General features: G+C 40.8%; 1 protein-coding gene across 6 annotated transcripts in view; it reads left to right on the top strand.

Annotated features, from left to right (window-relative positions):
* SHROOM3 (shroom family member 3) overlaps nt 1–22,251 on the top strand; it is a 379,035-nt gene that overhangs the window by 337,972 nt on the left and 18,812 nt on the right. For all 6 annotated transcript variants that reach the window (XM_017514760.2, XM_017514761.2, XM_037733554.1 and 3 more), the window contains 4 exons: nt 1,990–2,063; nt 7,310–8,188; nt 9,400–9,888; nt 12,439–12,589. In XM_017514760.2, the coding sequence (XP_017370249.1) occupies nt 1,990–2,063; nt 7,310–8,188; nt 9,400–9,888; nt 12,439–12,589 (1,593 nt within the window). The remainder of the gene's footprint in view (nt 1–1,989; nt 2,064–7,309; nt 8,189–9,399; nt 9,889–12,438; nt 12,590–22,251) is intronic.

Raw genomic sequence — 22,251 nt, 5'->3', positions numbered from 1 at the left:
TGTTTCATCAGCAACAGACATATTGAGATAACTAATTTGGAACCCAAAACAAGAGAATTGAGATTCAGTAGACTTCAGATTTACATTATTAAGTATGCTAAGAACTGGTGTATTTTAAAGTCAATTTTGAGATAATTAACAAAAACAAATTAGACACTTAACAAGTTGGTATAATTCTATGCCTAGTGTTTCTCCCATAGCCACTGTTTTTTCCTATAATTGCCATAATAAGTACTTTGTACTTCCTACCAGTTTATAGTAAATAGTCTTCTTTGACAGTGAATATATGCTCAAATTAAAGCAAGAAAATGCAACAGGACTTTATCTTCTTTGGGCTTGTATGAGGTTGGGAAGATATTTTCCTTTGTCCAAGTGGTATTTTGATTGACAGCAGATTCAGAGAATTCACTCAATAGTTTATTGCTGGGTCTAATTCCTTTATTTTATCCACATCCACATAAATATCATTTTAAGCTTGATATTCTAGGAGCCAAATCATATGAATACAGAAGTTAGATTGTCAAACTGAAATGCAAAGGCTGTAATAGGATATGAATATACATTTATACTTTACTGGGTTAGGAGCTCACATGGGACCTAGGCTTTTCCAATTAATTGTTGACAAGGTGGCACATTCATGTCAACAGAGGGAAAAGTGGTGGGAAAAGACTTTTAAAGGAACATAAAGTTTCATGGAGAACAGGAATTCTCATTCCCTACAGTGATATTTGAGTGAATCAGAACACATGGAATTCATTTTTCTCAAGCTGTTTAAGTCTGATTGCATCCAGCCCAGCTGCCATTCAACCTATAAAGATTCCATGGCAAGACCTTGGGCTTTGAAGATATCATGGCTTGAATCCTAGTTTCTCCACTTATTTAACTGTGGGCATGATATGTCTCCTCGCAGAGCTGCAATTACAGACCCCACTTCCAATTGTTGTAAAGATTAAGTTACCCCCCCCCAAAAAAGTAAAGTGCCTAATATTCCAGGCATATAGTTTGTTGGTGCAGAATACTTAGCAGAGTGTCTGGCATGCAGTAAATACCCAGTAGGGGTAGCTGCAATTATGAATAATGTTCAGGGGTTTGTTTCTTCTGCCTGCTACCACCTTTGACCCTTTTCATTGCTTACTAGTTTCTCAACCACTGGACAAAAGCAATGAGGAGCGGAGTGAATAGCAGTTAACCCTTTGAGCAGGGTTAAATCCCAAAATAAATTACTGAAATTAAGTTGGAGATTATATATGGAGATTATATATGGATTTTCTGTTTTTTGCCTGTCTGCTTTCATCATAAATAATTCAGAGTTGAATGTATTATCATAAATGGCAACATCATCATCTTCATCATGGACCTGATTACAGGGACCAAATTGTATACTATCAAAAACTGACAACCCTTTCAGGATACTAGTATATACCCTCATTAAAACAGAAACAAAAACTACTCCTGAAAAGTCCCCAGGGTTATTGATCTCGCATGAGAGTCAAATTTTTCCCAGAATGTATTACAACCCAATTACAATCCAAATTCATATCTTCACTAATTGTAACTAAGAACATTTGAAATTTTTGCACAATGTAATGGCTTATCCTTTTCCTGTCATCTCTTATATTTCCCTATTGCTATTTGAAAAGTTTGGCCCATTGAATTCATTGTCTTCCTTATCATATTTCAAGTTTAGCAGTTGTTTTTAACTCTGGAGATAATTGTTAGACTTCTCTTACTTAAGAAACATCCTTGCTAGAGGAAGAACCTGCTGAGACAGACTAAGCTCAAATTCTGACTCTGCCACTTTTTTTTTTTTTTTAATCCTTGGCTTATCTCCTACATCAATGCTGTGGGCTTATGTAAGAGTACCACCATGTGGCCTGACAGTAGTAGGTTGCCAGGAAATGTGTTCCTTCTCCTTTTTACCTCCACCCCCTTAGTAAATTTAAACACCTGTTTATTGGTAGTAATGCTGTGCCTTTCTTGTGTTTCAAGGATGTGCTTTTGGGGGAAGAAAATGGCTTTGGTCTTGTCAAGGATCCATGTTATTTGGCTGGCTCTGGATCTAGGTATGTATGTGTACTTATGATGCCCTCTACGTATGAATGCTGCTGGTGTAAAACTACTCTTGTTCCTTTCTACAAGAAATTGAAATGTGATGTCTTACAGCGTCACCTGCTTTTTTGATTTGTCTAGGCCATGGAGAACTTTTTACTTTCCATTTATAAATGATTTTCTTTAAGAATGACACTTGTTCAAAATAGGTTTTGAACATGTGCTGTTGAGGACAAGGTTGACTTCTAGCCAGTTTGACAACAGAATAATTAATGGAGGCACTTTTCTCAGGCATGTCCCATGGTGCTCACAAACAGGGCCTCCTGTGTGGGCTGATCTCTTCCAGCTCTCTGTGCAAAGCATCACATCTGGTGACTACAGTGCTAGAGAAGAATGGGCATTTCATGAACAGCTTCACAGAGGAAGACAAACTGGAAGCCTTGGAGGCGAAAAATAAAGCTCAAAATCATAATTTTATACATGTGGGGACAGAAAGCAGAGGAAAGTCTTTTTTTTTCTTTCAATGCCATCAAAATCATATATCCTAGATAGAAAATACAATGAAAACTTAATTTAAAATTTAAAACTTTTGAACTGTTCACATGGGACTTAATAAGTAGAAATTTCCAAAAAGGGTTTTCTCTGAACCATGTACCCTGTATGTAGTTTTAATGCAGCATTACAGAGTTATCTACTATAATCTATTATTACTAATGATAAACCTACACCCTACCTACTCCTTTCCATGTATTTAAGCCATTTCCTTAATTTTTCTTATATTTTATTCAATCATTATTTTTACATTCATCTTCTTAATTACTCAACCTAATACTGTCAAGTAGAAGCAGCCAACATATTTAGAAAGTAAGTATTAATGACCTGCTTTCCAGCCAACGTCAGCCTTCCATGTTTATATGCTCTTGCTCCTATAGCTGTGTTGACAAGGAAGAAAGTATTCAAGGTGAGGCTGAGGACTTTGGTTAGTTTGGGTGTATTAATTAAAAGCTAGAAACAAGAGAAAATTATCAATAAACCAGAGCACTGCTAAAGAAAATTGGTCTGAAATCAAAGGTGGGACTAAACAACAGAAAATCAAATAACCCTATTTAAAAATGGGCAAAGGTAAAAAAGAACAAGATCTGTCCTTTGCAGCAACGTGGTTGGAGCCGAAGGCCAGTATCCTAAGCAAATGAACACAGGATCAAAAAACCAAATGCTGCATGTTCTCATTTACAAGTGGGAGCTAAGCACTGAGTACACATGGACACAAAGAAGGGAACAATAGACACTGGCGCCTCTTTGAGGGCGGAGGGTAGGAGGACGGTGAGGACTGAAAAACTACCTATCAGGTACTATGCCTATTTGGGTGACAAAATTATCTGTACACTAAACCCTGGCAACATGCAATTTACTAATGTAACAAACCTGCACATGTACTCCTTGAACCTAAAATAAAAGTTGGAAAGTAAAAAAATAATTGAAGGTGACAAGTGAAGGGGGAGGAGGCTGGCTGGCTCGGTGGCAATACTGACAATCTGAGAAACACAGGTAGCGATTTTAGCAGGGAAAAAAACCTTCCTCAACAAAATTAGTTCTGTGTTAAAAGAAAAAAAAAGCTTTATGAGCTGTAAAAATGCCAAAAGAATAAATAAGATAAGCATCACATACCACTGAGTAACTAAAATGCTTGTCTTTTCTTTGGCAGCTGACATTAGCATAGGTGCAGCTACATGCATAGTGCTTGCTAAAAAGGATATTGTTAATTTCAGGACATGTAATTCTTAGCTGTCCTGGGGAAAAGCATAGGCATGGAAAGTGTCACTACAGAAGCAGCCACCAAGAAAATGTGGGTGGGGCATGATCACAGATTGTGCTATGAATTTTGAATACTAAAAATTCTGCTTGCAGTTTGTTTTTCTAACCATTACAACCAAGAAGACACAAAAAAGTATAACACTCTTTTTTTTTTCCTAAAGGTTTGCATGGTCTTTTACCATAGTCATTCTGTTAATCATAGTAAGAAGATAAGAGTCACATCAACTGTGGACAATAGTGAAATGTGTCAGCACAATTTGGAAGGTAGAATTTGGAGGAATGTGCCCTCTCTTCTACATGGAGGCTTATTAGGATCAGTCAGTTTTCCTCCACTCTGACATAATTCTCCCTAAATACATGAAATTCGGACTTTACATTAATGCTTTTTAAAAAATATTAAATGTTCTAATTTATAGAAAAGTAGAGATTTTGCACTGTTCAAGTTTTATAAGAGTTTGATGTCTTCATGGGTCACAAAAAGACAATAGTTATTATTATATCTTTTTTTCTGTTTTCAAACTATTTTTCATTCTTTTTATCTTCACTGTGAAAGAAACAAACACTAGAGGACACCAATCCAACTGAATTGAGACATTCACTTGTTAATTTCAAAAATAAAAATGTACTTGTCTATATAAAAAAGGGCAAAGGACTTGAATAGACATTTATCCAAAGATGGTAGACACATGACCAACAAGCATGTGAAAAGATGCTCAACACCAGTAATCATTAGAGAACTCAAAACCACAATGAGATGTCACCTCACACACATTAGGATGTCTACTATTAAAAACAACACCAAATGTTGGTGAGGATATGGGGAAATTGGAAATCTTGCACACTGTAGTGGGAATGTAAAATGGTGCTGCCATATGAAAAACAGCATGGAGGTCTCAGAACATTAAAAATAGAACTATCATATGATCTGGCAATGCCACTTCTATGTCCAAAAGAATTGAAAGCAGGGTCTCCAAGAAATAATTGTACATCCATGTTCATAGCAGCAGTATTTACTGTTCACAGTAGCCAAGAGGTGGAAACAACCCAAATGTCTATTCATGACAGATGAATGGATAAACAAAATGTGGTGTAGACATACAATGGAATATTACTCAGCCTTAAAAAGGAAATTCTGCCACATGCTACCACATATTATGTGAAGTGAAATAAGCCAGTCACAAAAAGACATACTATATAATTTCACTTGTATGAAGTACTTAAAGTAGTCAAATTCATAGAAACACAAAGTAAAATAAAGTGATTTCCAGGGGTTAGTAGGAGGGGAAATGGGGAGTTATTATTTAGTGGGTACATAGTTGTAGGTTTGCAACTTGTGAAAGTTCTGGAGATCTGTTTCACAATAGTGTGAACATTAATTAACACTAATGAACTTAAAAATGGTTAAGATGAAATTTTATGGGTTTTTTTAATGACAATTTTTTAAAAGTATGGTTTTTTTTAAAACAGAACAGAAAAGGATAAGACTAATTGCTCTCAAAATCCATACTTGAATAGTAGGATTCCTGAATACATATCAGCAGACTCTGGGTGAGCCTCTTACACCCTGCTATAATCCCAGCACTTTGGGAGGCCAAGGTGGGTGGATCACAAGGTTAGGAGTTCAAGACCAGCCTGGCCAACATGGTGAAACCCCATCTCTACTAAAAATACAAAAATCGACTGGGCTTGGTAGCGGGCTCCTATAATCCCAGCTGTGCTTGGGAGGCTGAGGCAGGAGAATTGCTTGAACCCGGGAGGCGGAAGTTGCAGTGAGCTGAGAGAAGACCATACCATTGCATTCCAGCCTGGGTAATAGAGTCAGACTCTGCCTTAAAAAAAAAAAAAAAAAAAAAAGTCACTTTAGCTTGTATAAACTAAGGTCGCACAAACCGAAAACATATAAAAGTTTATTGGGCTGGATCTTTAAAGGATAAATGTATATGATTGTATGTTTTAGTAATGTCTCCCCCTTTAAAAAGCCTCAAGATGTAACAAAGGCATCTGAATTAGTCGCTAAAACATCAGATTTCAGCAAACTCCACGTCCTCTTAGCGGATGCTGAGTTTAAAAACAATTTGTATGCTACAGTCTGGAGAGCAATCAGGCAGAGGAGACATCACTATTCAACAGACACTTGCTGAGGGGGTACTTGATGCCAGGTACTGGGGATACCAGGATGGATGAGACGCAAGTGAATAGTATTCCCAGTGAGTCCCCTTCCTCAGGGTTTCTGATATGCCCACTGGGGAAACCACTAGGAACTGCAGAGTGGCCACACTTTGCTATGAAGAGGTTTCTGCTAAAGAAACCATGTCTGAATGAAAAGGACCGGTCATGGGAAGGGAGGGGTTGCATCTGAGAGAGAGGTGGGCCCTTTATTCTATCATCTGCATCTGTGTATAATAAAGAAAAAATAAAGGCATGAGAAGAGCTAATTTGGTACTTTGCCATCTTTCCCCCCCACATGCTGCATTCTGCTTCCCTGGCACTTGGATGATCTTGTGGCAAGCCCTGTATTATTGCTCTGATGTGGGACTGAGTCACCGCTCCCTCAGAGGAGTCAGATCTGTGAGATGAAACGTGCCATCTGTGCTCCAGATTCACTCACATAGCCAGTCAGGGAACTGCAGACAGGGAATTTATAAATCATGGTGGGTTTGCTGGAGATCTTTTTATCCTCACATTAACTCTTGCACAGCAGACAGTGCCACAGACTCTTTTTTGTTTTGTTTTGAGGGTTTTTCTCCCTTAGAACACAGTATAATAAAGTTTTGCGAATTGTTGGGTTTTTCCTCGGAGCCTAGAGTACAGTTGTTTAAATCACCATGTACCATATTTGCTTATTATCGCCAGCCTCTTTCTCCAGAGGTAACTGCTTATTAGCTCCTTATGTGAGACTGTCCCCTCCTTTTTATTTTTCATCACATGAAATGAAAACACCAGGAGAGTAAGCAAAAGTTGTAAATAAAACCTTCAAATTCAGCAGCCCATGCAAATGCTTTAAAACACACCTCCCCCGTGGGGATCACACTGGAAGAGAAGAAGGCAGCGTTATTTCTTCGCAGAGCTGGGAGTTATTTCCTGAAGTAGTCTGAAATGGGGCTGAAGAAATGTACCACTTGTTTGTTTTCATATCCTCAAAAGCTGCCTTATGTTGCATGGTGTGTACAGGATGTGGGGGTGGTGAGAAGGTTAATAAAAGAAAATGCCTTGTGAACCCAGGCATTCCATGTGACATTTTCCTGAAGGAATTTATGCCTGTCTAGTACTTGTTTAATTTAGGTCTTCCTATGAGCAGCCAGGGAAGACAGTATGCAGCTTCCGGGGAGAAGGAAGGAGGTCCTCCTTCCTCTTAAATGCTTTTCTCATCTATGTAAGGTGCCTTGGGCTGTGTGTTTGCCCCTTTCTTCAGAGCTGTAACCTTCTTGTCTGTGTGCTGTTCCAGGTCACTCTGTTCAGAAAGAGGCCAAAAAGAGACGCCGTTGCTCTCCCACCATCCCACCCCTCGTTGGGGTGGTTCAGGCTGCAAAGCCATCGGTGATTCCTCCGCTCCTAGTGAATGTCCTGCAACCCCGGACCATCAGAGGCAAGCCAGCAGGACACCCTGCCCCAGGCCACCACTGGTAGGAACGCAAGGGCAGCTCACAGACACCAGGGCTACACCCCTGACCCCACTTGCCACCACTCTGCCTTCAGCCGTTCCCTCCGGCTACTGCTCACAGGATGGTCAGACAGGGCGACAGCCTCTCCCGTCCTACACCCCTGCCATGACCCACAGAAGCAATGGTCACACCCAGACCCAGCCTTCCAGTCCAAGAGGCCGTGAGCGCGATGGCCCAGAGCATGGGGTAGAAGAGGGAATGAGGAAGAGGGTCTCATTGCCTCAGCGGCCGGCCCCTTCTCGAGTGAAGTGGGCCCACGCAGCCAGAGAGGACAGCCTTCCCGAGGAATCCTCAGCTCCTGAGTTTGCAGACCTCAAGCACTATCAAAAACAGCAGAGTCTTCCAAGTTCGTGCAGCACTTCCGACCCAGACACGCCTGTTGGGGACCCAAGCACTCCAGGGAGGATCTCCCTCCGAATATCTGAGTCCATCCTGTGGGACTCCCCATCACCTCGTGAGGATTGTGACGACGAAGTGTTTATGAGGGATCTGCACCCCAAGGCCACATCCAGCCCCACATTTGAAACTCTTCCCCCACCCCCACCTCCTCCACTGAGTCAGGAAACCCTGGTATATAGCATGGATGACTTCCCTCCACCTCCTCCCCACGCTGTGTGTGAGGCACAGCTGGACAGTGAGGACCCCGAGGGGCCACACCCCAGGTGAGTGAGCAGTCTGGGTTGGTTTCCCTTATAGAAGAGTGTCATGTCCCAGGTGGCCCTGGTCCTACTGGCCACAGAAGAGCCCTGGCATAGAGATGTTTCTATTCAGCTCAGCTCAGGACACTGTTCATCTATTTGCCTTGGGAGGTAGTTTGACCAGTGTCATTGGCTATGGAGGAGCCAGGGTGGCAGAAATGAAAGTTGGAACCCAAGGGGTACATTTCACTTCTAGGGACAGGATAGTCTCAAGGAGTTCAAGTAAATCCCTCCTCCCTGGCTGAATTCTGAATCAGGAAATCAGACAAAAGAGGAGGGCATATAGAAGACAAAAACATCACTTTTATTAGAGACACAGCTAGCATTAAAAAGTATGGCTTCAGATTGTAAGTAGGTCTCCTAATACTGAACCCCAAGTTAAACAGGTTTACCTGCCTCATCAAAGGTCATGCTAGACACACAAACACACATAGATATTAATAGATAAAGCCTTGAGGCAGCCTCACTCTTGAAAGAGACTGGGATGTGAATGTCCATAGGGAGGAATAAAGAGTAGGGCTCAAAGTCAGTATTGTTTAGGGAAACCTCTTCTTGAAAGCTAGGAGAATGAGAAAGAAGTATTCCCCAGCACATAGTCCCTAGAACAAGTGATCTCTCAAAACACCAAAGAAACACACTGCCTGAAAGCACCTTTGGAGTGGCCTTCTTTAAACACCACAAGAGTGACTTGCTACTACCACCCCCTGTTCACCTAGACCTTTCCTAAATCTCTGGAATCTAACAGCAACATTCACCAGAACTGAATTCCTGTTGAATCCATCTTCCTGAGGCAATGACAGCCTCCTGACCAGCTGCTGGGCTCAAGAGAAGCCCCTTTATTTTAGAGTGCTGTGGCTTTCCAGAGAAGGGGCTGAACTCACAAATGTGACTATCTCATCCCACTCCTATGTATATATCTGTGTGTGTTTTTGCGTCTAGCATGACCCCTGCCTAGGCAGGTAAACATTTTTAATGTGGGGGTTCAGTATCAGGAGACCCACTTTCAATCAGGAGCCATATTCTTTAATGTTAGCTCTGTCAGTAAGATGTGGAAGATGTGGAAAGCTACAGCCCTAACATAGAAAGCTTCGCCCTCAGTCTTCTTCCACCCTCTTCTCATCGCCCGTCTCTTATCTCTCTTTCTCTCTCTTTCTTTTTTTTAATATCCCTGGCAGCTCCAACAAACTTGCTAAGGTGACAATTGCAAGGGAAAGACATGTGACTGGTGCAGCCCATGTGGTAGGTAGTCAGACACTGGCTTCCAGACTCCAAACTTCTATCAAGGATTTAGAGGCTGAATCCAAACCGTCTTCCATCATGAGTGTGCAGCCCCAACTTGCTGGGTCTCTTGGTGGGCAGCCAGCACCCACCCGGACTCAAAGCCTCACCCATGATCCAGTCAATGGAACTCAGGGTTTAGAAAAGAAAGTCAGTTCTGATCCTCAGAAGAGCTCAGAAGACATTAGAACAGAGGCTCTGGCCAAGGAAATTGTCCACCAAGACAAATCTCTGGCAGACATTCTGGATCCAGACTCCAGGCTGAAGACAACGATGGACCTGATGGAAGGTTTGTTTCCCCGAGATGTGAACTTGCTGGAGGAAAACAGTGTAAAGAGGAAGGCCATACAGAGAACTGTCAGCTGCTCAGGATATGAAGGCAAAAGGTAAGTCCCCGGTGATATCCTCAGAGAGACTTACAATCAAACTCCTTCCATGATGATAAGTCTAGGACTAGTTGCCTGATGTTTTCCTACTTCCACAGCTCCTGACCCAAGAGTGACATTGCATCTCAGTCTTGGGGAACGGTTTTGGGGAGTAAGGATGAGGGTCAGATAGGCAACAACAAAGTAATAGTAACAATGATAATAATTTCCATTAATACCCATTGTGTATGTTCTGTGTGTCAAGCAGCATATTAAATTTTTTATATCAATATTATTTAATTTTCACAAGAACTTTCTGAGGTAGCTACCAATTTTATCTCCATTTACAAATGAGGAAACTGAAGTAGAGAGGAATTAAGACCAAGGTCATTGAACATGTGAGTGATAGTACCTGGATTTGATCACAACCCCATGACTGTGCCTGTTTCCAGCAATTACACAGTGCCTCCAGCTCAGCAAAGATGCACTTGCCCATTCTGTATCAAGAGTTGCTCTGGCAGAGAGGCCCCCAGAGCTCAGTGCTGTGAAAGGAACAAGTAGGAGTGGTGAGCGTGGCCAACACCTTGCCAAGACTGAGGGGCTTAGTAAGGAGGAAAGCCTCAAGAAATAGATTCATTTACTACACTGACCCTTACCTTTGAGGCATTAAGGTGGGTGTTTGTGCAAATCCTGAAAAACAGGGAAGGTCTGAATAGGGGCCCACTCTCTGGTTTTGCCCAGTCCATGAGCCTCTGCTTCTGAAGCTCCTTGAGGCCAGGCATGTAACTCATGTCCCAGTGAGTAGTCTGTGTTTGTGATGCTTTTCATTTTTGCTGGGTTACTGCAATATTTTCTTGCATGTTTTATTTCCTTAAAGGACTATGATGAGACAGTTTGAGTGGTTTTCATTTTCTCTTTAATTTTCGATGAAATCTTTGTGGATTGACAATCTGGGACTCAGCAGTTAGTGGCCTCCAGACTAAATAAAAACAGAACATTTTATCCAGATTGGGGCTTGCATTTTAAAAATTTCCCACTGATCCTAACTAAATTACTAACAGGACCACCACATTTCATTTTGCGGGTGGAGAGAGAAAGGAAAGAGCTATGTGATACTTACAAGCTATTTGTCTTATTGTCAGAGGCTCTTCCGTCACCTTGTCCATCTCCCTCCACTTTTTTTCAGATTTGGGAAACAGACTAATTGAGGTCAAGTGACTTATCCAGGGTCAGGTCTTTAGCAAACACTTACTGAGCACCTGCAGCGTGCAAGGCAATCCACTAGATACTAGGAGGACCCCAGAGATTAGATTTTTGTGGGTGTGCCAGTCAGTTCACCATGGGTGGTTGCAGTATGCTCATTCTGTTCTCTGACCACTGGCTGTAGAAGGACCCAAGTAAAATCCTTAGAAAAGTATTTCCTAGCATGACCACTGAAAATACCTGTCAGTTTAGAAGCGGAATGGTCATAAAATTTCTGGCAGCACTGAGACCTTCCTGGGGATTAGAAAAAAAAAAAAAAAAAAAGTCATGCGCCATCTCCTGGTGGAAATAAGCATTGTCCTGTTGGGCATGAGAATTCCAGTGGCCATTGTGAGGGTTGGTCAGACGCTGGAGAAGCGCATTTGTAATGCAACAGACATACCTGAAAACAAAAAACAAAAATATATCAGAAAATCTCTTTCGATTAACTGGATTAAATGTGATCATCGTTGCTTTTTGGGACAGTTATCAAGCAGGAAACTAGTAAAGATGGTTTTTTGTGTGTGTGTTCGTTATTCCATAGTAAAATGATGGGCTAGATGTTAAATTGTATCACAAGATTGAATAACGTTCTGAATCTTACTTCCATAGTCATTTATTCAGTGGGCAGGATATGAACTGTCGGCTGAAAGGCAACTCAAATGTGGTAAAAACAGAACAGTAGACATCAGGTTTCTCAATTCTGAGTTTTTTCTTCAGCCTTGAAACACCCCTATTATATTATCAAGGAGTAGATTTTATAGCTTGTATTATTTCACTGTGGACCAGCAAGCTGCAGATTTCCCAGGCTTATGTGGGATAGCAGGTGTATTTGAGAAGGAAAAATTTTGTGTATTCAAGCAATAATACATAGTAGGCACTGGAAAGATTACACGTAACCAAGGGCATATAGGAAGTAATTGACCTAAAACCTGAGGTTTGTGCAGCACCTTGAAAATACTTTCACATTGACTGAGTCATGGTTCCACACTGCCTTTCTCTAAAATAAGGAGTCAGTATCATTCTTATATGAATCACAAAAGCAGAGAGGTTAAATGTCTTCTTGATAGTCAGCTGGCTAGGCCACAGTCTTGGCCCCCACTGTCATCCCTAATACTGCCTTTGGTGGTTTTCCATCCCAAGTTTGCCTGGCTTCAACAGCCCTGTACATAGTAATCACTCATTAGTTAACAGTTACTAGTTCATCCTAATTTCTGGGAAAGAAATTAAATAGAATTGTTAGGCATTTCTGAATGGACTGACATCTGTGGTGAAGTGAAGCCTCTGGCGTGCTCCATGCGACTGTACTTTGTGTTCTTTATGGTCTAGGAATGAAGATAAGGAAGCAGTGGGTATGTTGGTCAACTGCCCTGCCTATTACAGTGTGTCTGCTCCCAAGGCTGAGCTGCTGAACAAAATCAAAGAGATGCCAGCAGAAGTAAATGAGGAAGAGGAACAGGTGGATGTCAATGAAAAGAAGGTAAAGAATGAGATGCCCTTGTTCTGCTTTCCCCAGAAAAATCGACAAGGTCCATGTAATCAGCGTGGTGACTGGGCCTCTTGAGGCAGTCAGGGGAAGGACCTGTCACGTGACCACACTGCACCCAAACCATTAGACTTTGGATTTACATGACACTTTAACCAATATCCTCTCAGCTCTTCTGTGAGTAGGCAGGGCAGGTAAGCTACTGTCCTTTTCATTTTTACAAATAACGAAAGTGAAGCTTAAGGGGATTATTTCTTAGACGTCTCATAGCCAGGACTTGAACCCAAGTCCCTAGACTTCTAATCCAGCACCAGGACCCTGACACCGTTTTCAGCTGCTGGTTGGCCAGTGCCAGCGGTGTGTGTAATTTTCATGTTTCATTGTCCAAAGAGAAGTTTAAAAATCTAGAAACTTTTTTAGGAAGGAGGCCAATTGTCAAATGACACTTCTTAGAAAAGGTAATATTAACCTTTGTATCTTCCCCAGCACTCTTTGCGGGACGTCGGTGAATAGTTTGAAAGTGCAGTGCAGGAATCTAGTTGTTAGCATTTGATACTCCTACAGAGATTTCAAATGTTAGACACTTGAAAAATGACCGTGATGCTTCTGCTGTCTTCCCACATGCCATGGAGATCTAAACTGGGCTGTGTCTGCAGCGGAGAAAGTTCTCGCCATTCCACTTTTTCTGTAGCACCAGCGGGGCTGCCTTCTGCTGTGCTTCCAGCTCTCTGTGCAGCTCAGGCATGCGTGCCACAAAGGAAAGCTTACTTGCTTCTTGCTGAGCCTGGAATGTAAGTGGTTTTCAGTGGTCCTGATTCCAGGAGAAACTTTCTAAGGTGATTTTATTTCATTTGTTCTACAGTGTGTCCCAAGCTGTCTTGTCTGTTGGAATGAAACCACAGGATATAGACCCTAGGAGCAGAGGGTAATGGAACAGGAGGGATCTTTGCAGCACCTCTGACTCATGGCTGACATGCTGATGCAACCATTGTAGCAAGCTCCCTGCTAGCCCAAGGTTTTCCTATTTACATACCTGTCATTGTATACCCCTACCACAGCACTGCTGAACACTTCATTTAACGTGTCTTTGATCACAAATAAGACCACTTTGTTTTTGGTTTGCCTATATTTATTCCAAAGAGAGAGCTATATATACACTCTTACATGTACCAGGTTGCCATGGCATCTTTAACTGAACCTTTTACACAATTTTTTGTTATTTTGTATTCTGCCTGTGGGCATACCTGCTTTACAGTTGGAGTGTGGCAAATACTCATTGCTTTTCCTCCCTATCTTAATTTTGAAGTGTTTTTTTTTTTTCCTAACTTTTATTTTAGAATCAGGAGGTACACAGGCAGATTTGTGAAAGGTATAGTGCATGATCCTCAGGCTTGGTGTCTGATTGTGTCACCCAGGTAGTGAGAATAGTACTCAATAGGTACTTTTTAACCCTTGTCCCCTTCCCTTCCTCCCTCATCTTTTATTCCTCAGTGTCTATTGTGCCCATATTTATGTCCATGTGTACCCAATTAACTGTTTTCCCATCACTTTCAATTATCACCCTCTCATGCTAAGCATTATGTGGCAAAACATATTTTTAGACTGAGAATATGAATAGAGAATTAATTCATCCTCATGGGAAATAACATTAGGTACCATGTATTTCATTCCAAGTGTGGGCTATGTGTTTGGTTTTCTTTTCAACACAATGCTGTATTATCATCTTCATTTGCACAGAACTCCTCTGACACTTGTACTGCCACATTTTATGCTAAAGTAATCAGAATTAGAGAACTTAAGGGCTGGGATCACACAGTTAATAGATGCTGAAGTCAGAATTTTAACCTTCTGTTTTTCTGACCCCAAAGCCTCCTAAAAATTGCTGCCAAGTCAGCTGCCTTTAAATCTTGCTGCTCTGGGAACTGAGCTAAACTGGGTATAACTAACCAGTGTTAACTAACCAAAGCTAGAGTTTGAGATTAAAGACAGTTAAAACTCATTTTATTTATTTATTTAGAGACGGAGTCTCGCTCTTACCAGGCTGAAGTACAGTGGCGCGATCTCGGCTCACTGCAACCTCCAACTCCCAGTTCCAAGGGATTCTTCTGCCTCAGCCTCCCTAGTAGTTGGTACTATAAGTGCCACTACGCCCAACTAATTTTTTGTATTTTTAGTAGAGATGGGGTTGTGCAGTGTTAGCCAGGATGGTCGTGATCTCCTGACCTCGTGATCCGCCTGCCTTAGCCTCCGAAAGTGCTAGGATTTACAGGCCTAAGCCACCACACCCAGCCAAGAACCCATTTAAAACCAAAAATATGAGAACAGCAGTGTCTGTGATTTGAGGACTGAGGAGTCTCAAGTCATTTGGAGTGCCTTTATGGGCTTCAGAAGACAACACGCCACTCAGGGTGAAAGGGACCTAGGGAAAGGAAATGTCACAGCCATATAACCAGGGTCTGGCACTGAGCACATGCTCAATGAACATTTGTTTCATGAAGTTATAAAGTACAAAACTCCCAAGTTGGATTTTACCATTTAACTGGAAGTAAAATATCAAGAAAGCCACTGTGGGGATTAGAATCTATGGCCTTGCTGTCCTGAACACATTTGATCTCAGAAGCTGAGCAGGGTCAGGCCTGGTTAGTACTTGGATGGGAGAACATGGGATTAGAATTCGGAATTTGAAAAATTGGGGTTTGAATGAAGTTAAGCAACTAGCTTGACCTTTCTTGACACTTTTTTCTTTATAAAATGGAAGGGGTGACGATTTCTCACATAATAGCTGTGGGGTCAAATTAACTCATGTATATTAATGTGCTTTTTAAGCTTCAGGGTGTAAGAGCATATCATATTTTAATAGAGAAGTGTTTAAGGCAAGGTCATTTAAGTATGCAAATGTTGGTGGCATCTGGTATTTTCCATGTTAAGACGTTCAGTGAGAAAGTGCCTTATTACCAAGAATGCTACGCTACTCTGTTTTCCTAAGTCAGACTCTTAGGAGGAGAAGCAACTCACATTTGTTTTCTGTCTTCACTGTGGAAAATGTTGCCCACATCATGGGGTGGGGGTGGGGTGGGGGGGGGGAGATACCCATTTGCCCTGTGGGTTTATCTGGCTCTTCAGGGAGAAAAAGATGAGAAAAGGCTATTTAGTTAATGAGGCCCTCCACATCCAGTTAGAATTTCCTTTGGTTCCTTCCTCTTTAATTCCTTTCTTCTAGGGCTGCAAGTGGCCTGGGGGTTGCATCACTTTGTAAGTACAAGATGTTAGGCTCATAAACACCTAGTGAGAAGACGCCTTCTCTATTTCAGACACTGTCATACAAACATGAGTAAGACACTGTGTCTGCTGTCCTGGAACTTTGGACTAGCGAGGGAGGTGGATTATTTTAGTACTGCATTACTGATCTTCTGACAGACACATGGACTTTGCTGGGGGAGCCCAGAGAAGCCATTTCTAACCCAAGAGAGTAGAGTCAGATTATACCTCCTCCAGGAGGTTAAAACCTGACATGGGTATTGAAGAATGTATCGGCAGGAGTCAGGAGAAAAAGGGCATTTGAGACAAAAGGGAAAGCCTAGGAAAAAACCTAGAGACACCAATAAGCATAGAGTATGTGTGTGGTAAAGAAGGGTGCTTCAAGTAGTTGGATATTTTGGAATGTAACGAAAGCTGATGATTAATTAAATAAAAATCACCAAATTTAGGCGAGGCACAGTGATTCACACCTGTAATCCCAGCACTCTGGGAGGATCTCTTGAGCTTAGGAGTTCAAGACAATCCTGAGCAATATAGTGAAACCCTGTCTCTACCAAAAACATAAAAAATTAGCCCAGTGTGGTGGCACATGCCTGTAATCCCAGCTACTCAGGAGGCTGAGGCAGGAGAATTGCTTGAACCTAAGAGGCAGAGGTTGCAGCGAGCCAAGATCTTGCTACTGCACTCAAGCCTAGGTGACAGAGTGAGACTCCATCTCAAAAAAAATAATGAAAAAATTAGCTGAGCATGGTGGCATACACCTGTGGTCTCAGCTACTTTGGAGGCTGAGGTGGGAGGATTGCTTGAGCCCAAGAGGCAGAGGCTGCAGTGAACCAAGATCACACCACTCCAATCCAGCCTGGGTGACAGAGTGAGACCCTGTCTCAAAAGAAACAACAACAAAAAAAAATTAGCAAATTTAGAAAATAACAAAGGAAGGCCAAAAATGGTGGGAGATGAGGCTAGAAGGGTTCACAAGAGCCAATAGGTCATAAGAACACATAGGGCTTTGTAATGCTGAAGTTCGGATTTTATAACAGTGGAGAAATCTTTGAGATTTTAGTTCGTTTTAATGAACTACAAGTTTATAAATGTATAATAGAATTTTCATTAGTATCACATTTACATATCTGATTTGGAAACACAAAGTTTTAAGTAAATGATATCGTTGAAAGCATCTGTTAATATATTCAGCAAAATGCAGTTTTCTTCCTGAAATACAACAGGGTTTTCTAATGATGGTTTAAAAAAAATGATACTTGGTCAATATCCATTCCCCAATATTCTGTTGAGTTACCATGTAGCTTGTGACCCACTTTTGCAAAGTAATGATTTGCTACTAATATTTAAAGTTACCAATAAACTAAGATATGCATCTAGGCTAGAAACTAGAGGTTTGGCTTACTAATAACTATTATAAATTAAAATAACACTTTAGTTTTACTTTGATATTTCTGTTTACATATCCTAGATGATGAATAATAATATACCAAGTAAATGTTTACGTATCCCTTAAAATATGAAAATTTCATTGTCTGAACTTCTGATATACATAAGACAAGACAGTGTAAAAATCAGAGCTGTCAATTTTTTGGCTAAACCCTGCCATATTATTATTTTTATATATATTTTATTGCACTTTAGGTTCTGGAGTACATGTGCAGAACATGCAGGATTGTTTCATAGGTACATACATGGCAATGTGGTTTGCTGCCTCCATCCCCCCATCACCTATATCTGGCATTTCTCCCCATGTTATCCCTCTCCAACCTCCCTACCCCTCACTGTCCCTCCCCTGTTCCCCACCAACAGACCCCAGTGTGTGATGCTCCCCTCCCTGTGTCCATGTGTTCTCATTGTTCAACACCCGCCTATGAGTGAGAACATGCAGTGTTTGATTTTCTGTTCTTGTGTCAGTTTGCTGAGAATGATGGTTTCCAGATTCATCTGTGTCCCTACAATGGACATGAACTCATCATTTTTTATGGCTGCATAGTATTCCATGGTGTATATGTGCCACATTTTCCTTGTCTAGTCTATCATCCATGGGAATTTGGATTGGTTCCAGGTCTTTGCTATTGTAAACACAATGAACATATGTGTGCATGTGTCTCTATAATAGAATGATTTATAATCCTTTGGCTATATACCCAGTAATGGGATTGCTGGGTCAAATGGTATTTCTAGTTCTAGATCCTTGAGGAATCGCCATACTGTCTTCCACAATGATTGAACTAATTTACACTCCCACCAACAGTGTAAAAGCGTTCCTTATTCTCCACATCCTCTCTAGCATCTGTTGTCTCCAGATTTTTTAATGATCGCCATTCTAACTGCCATGATATGGTATCTCAATGTGGTTTTGATTTGCATTTCTCTAATGACCAGTGATGATGAGCATTTTTTTCATATGTTTGTTGGCCTCATATACGTCTTCTTTTGAAAAGTGTCTGTTCATGTCCTTTGCCCACTTTTGAATGGGTTTGTTTGTTTTTTTCTTGTAAATCTGTTTTAGTTCTTTGTAGATTTTGGATATTAGCCCTTTGTCAGATGGGAGGATTGCATAATTTTTTTCCCATTCTTTTGGTTGCCAGTTCACTCTAAAGCTTGTTTCTTTTGCTGTGCAGAAGCTCTGGAGTTTAATTAGATCCGATTTATCTATTTTGGCTTTTGTTGCCAATGCTTTTGGTGTTTTAGTCATGAAGTTCTTGCCTATGCCTATGTCCTGAATAGTTTTGCCTAGATTTTCTTCTAGGGTTTTTATGGTGTTAGGTCTTATGTTTAAGTCTTTAATCCATCTGGAGTTAATTTTAGTGTAAGGTGTCAGGAAGGGGTCCAGTTTCTGCTTTCTGCACATGGGTAGCCAATTTTCCCAACACCATTTATTAAACAGGGAATCCTTTCCCCATTGCTTGTTTTTGTCATGTTTGTCAAAGATCAGATGGTTGTAGATGTATGGCATTGCCTCCAAGACTTCTGTTCTGTTCCATTGGTCTGTATCTCTGTTTTGGTACCAGTACCATACTGTTTTGATTACTGTAGCCTTGTAGTATAGTTTGAAGTCCGGTAGTGTGATGCCTCCAGCTTTGTTCTTTTTGCTTAGGATTGTCTTGCCTATGTGGGCTCTCTTTTGGTTCCATAGGAAGTTTAAGGGGATTTTTTCCAGTTCTGGGAAGAGGGTCATAGGTAGCTTGATGGGGATAGCATTGAATCTATAAATTACCTTGGGCAGTATGGCCATTTTCATGATATTGATTCTTCCTAACCAAGAGCATCAAATGTTTTTCCATCTGTTTTGTCCTCTCTTATTTTCCTTGAGCAGTGGTTCATAGTTGTCCTTGAAGAGGTCCTTTACATCCTTTGTTAGTTGTATTCCTAGGTTATTTTATTCTCTTTGTAGCAATTGTGAATGGCAGTTCATTCTTGATTTGGCTCTGTTTTTGTCTGTTATTGGTGTATAGGAATGCTTGTGATTTCTGCACATTGATTTTGTATCCTGAGACTTTGCTAAAGTTGCTTATCAGTTTCAGGAGATTTTGGGCTGAGACAATGGGGTCTTCTAAATATACAATCATGTTATCTGCAAATAGAGACAGTTTGACTCCTTCCTTTCCTAATTGAATACCATTTATTTCTTTTTCTTGCCTGATTGCTCTGGCTAAAATGTCCAATATTATATTGAATAGGAGTGGTGAGAGAGGGTATCCTTGTCTAGTGCCAGATTTCAAAGGGAATGCTTCCAGTTTTTGCCCATTCAGTATGATATTGGCTGTGGGTTTGTCATAAATAGCTTTTATTATTTTGAGATATGTTGCATCGATACCTAGTTTATTGAGAGTTTTTAGCATAAAGGGCTGTTGAATTTTGTCAAAGGCCTTCTCTGCATCCATTGAGATAATCATGTGGTTTTTGTCTTTGGTTGTGTTTATGTGATGTATTATGTTTTTAGACTTGCCTATGTTGAACCAGCCTTGCATCCCCGGGATGAATCCTACTTGATCGTGATGGATAAGCTTTTTGATGTGCTGTTGCAATCAGTTTGCTAGTATTTTATTGAAGATTTTTGCGTCTATGTTCATCATGGATATTGGCCTGAAGTTTTCTTTTTCTGTTAAGTCTCTGCCAGGTTTTGGTATCAGGATGATGTTGGTCTCATAAAATGATTTGGGAAGGATTCCCTCTTTTTGGATTGTTTGGAATAGTTTCAGAAGGAGTGGTACCAGCTCCTCTTTGTATGTCTGGTAGAATTTGGCTGTGAACCCATCTAGACCTGGGCTTTTTTTGGTTGGTAGGCTATTAATTCCTGCCTCAACTTCAGCCCTTGTTACTGGTCTATTCAGGGTTTCAGCTTCTTCCCGGTTTAGGCTTGGGAGGGTGCAGTGTCCAGGAATTTATCCATTTCTTCCAGGTTTATTGGTTTATGTGCATACAGTTGTTTGTAGTAATCTCTGATAGTAATTTGTATTTCTGTGGAATCAGTGGTGATATCCCCTTTATCATTTTTTGTTGCATCTATTTGATTCTTCTCTTTTCTTTTTTATTAATCTGGCCAGTGGTCTATTTTGTTGATCTTTTTTAAAAAATCAGCTCCTGTATTTATTATTTGAAGGGTTTTTTGTGTCTCTATCGCCATCAGTTCTGCTCTGATCTTAGTTATTTCTTGTCTTCTGCTAGCTTTTGAGGTTTTTGATCTTGCTCCTCTAGCTCTTTTAAATTTGATGATAGGGTGTCAATTTTAGATCTTTCCTTGCTTCTCATGTGGGCATTTATTGCTATAAATTTCCCTCTAGACACTGCTTAAATATGTCCCAGAGATTCTGGTACATTGTATCTTTGTTCTCATTGTTTTTGAAGAACATCCTTATTTCTGCCTTCATTTCATTGTTTATCCAGTCAACATTCAAGAGCCAGTTGTTCAGTTTTCATGAAGTTGTGCAGTTCTGAGGTAGTTTCTTAATCCTGAGTTCTAACTTGATTGCACTGTGGTCTGAGAGACTGTTTGTTACGATTTCTGTTCTTTTGCATTTGCTGAGGAGTGATTTACTTCCAATTATGTGGTCAATTTGAGAGGAGGTGCGATGTGGTGCTGCAAAAAATGTATATTCTGTGGATTTGGGGTGGAGAGTTCTGCAGATGGCTATTAGGTTTGCTTGGTCCAGATCTGAGTTCAAGTCCTGGATATCCTTGTTAATTTTCTGTCTCGTTGATCTGTCTAATATTGACAGTGGAGTGCTAAAGTCTCCCACTATTATTGTGTGGGAGTCTAATTCTCTTTGTACGTCGTTAACTTGCTTTATGTGTCTGGGTGCTCCTGCACTGGGTGCATATATATTTAGGATCGTTAGCTCTTCTTGTTGTGTTGATCCTTTTACCGTTATGTAATGCCCTTCTTTGTCTCTTTTGATCTTTGTTGGTTTAAAGTCTATTTTATCAGAGACTAAGATTGCCACTCCTGCTTTTTTTTGCTCTCCATTTGCTTGGTAAATCTTCCTCCGTCCCTTTATTTTGAGCCTATGTGTCCTTGCACATGAGATGAGTTTCCTGGATACAGCACACATATAGGTTTTGACTTTTTATCCAGTTTGCCAGTTTGTACCTTTTGATTGGGGCATTTAGCCCATTTACATTTAAGGTTAATATTTTTATGTGTGAATTTGATCCTGCCATTGTGATGCTAGCTGGTTGTTTTGCCCGTTAGTTGACGCAGTTTCTTCATTGTGTCGATGCTCTTTACCATTTGGTACATTTTTGGAATGGCTGGTACTGGTTGTTCCTTTCTATGTTTAGTACCTCTTTCAGGAGCTCTTAAGGCAGCCCTGGTGGTGACAAAATCTCTGAGCAATTGCTTGTTTGTAAAGGATTTTATTTCTCCTTAGCTTATGAAGCTTAGTTTGGCTGGATAGGAGATTCTGGGTTGAAAGTTCTTTTCTTTAAGGATGTTGAATATTGGCCCCCATTCTCTTCTGGCTTGTAGGGTTTCTGCAGAGAGATCTGCTGTGAGTCTGATGGACTTCCCTTTGTGGGTAACCCAGCCTTTCTCTCTGGCTCCCCTTAGCATTTCTTCCTTCATTTCAACTCTGGTGAATCTGATGATTATGTGTCTTGGGGTGTCTCTTCTTGAGGAATATCTTTGTGGTGGTCTCTGTATTTCCTGGACTTGAATGTTGGCCTGCCTTCCTAGGTTGGGGAAGTTCTCCTGGATAATATCCTGAAGACTGTTTTCCAGCTTGGATTCATTCTCTCCATCACATTCATGTCAAATGTAGATTAGGTCTTTTCACATAATCCCCTATTTCTCAGAGGCTTTATTCATTTCTTTTCCCTTTTTTCTCTAATCTTGCCTTTTCTTTTTATTTCCTTGAGTTGATCTTCAATCTCTGATATCCTTTCTTCTGCTT

The sequence above is a fragment of the Cebus imitator genome, unplaced genomic scaffold, assembly GCF_001604975.1.
Source record: "Cebus imitator isolate Cc_AM_T3 unplaced genomic scaffold, Cebus_imitator-1.0 Scaffold537, whole genome shotgun sequence".
Taxonomy (NCBI): Eukaryota; Metazoa; Chordata; class Mammalia; order Primates; family Cebidae; genus Cebus; species Cebus imitator.
This window is presented reverse-complemented; position numbering and strand designations above follow the sequence as displayed.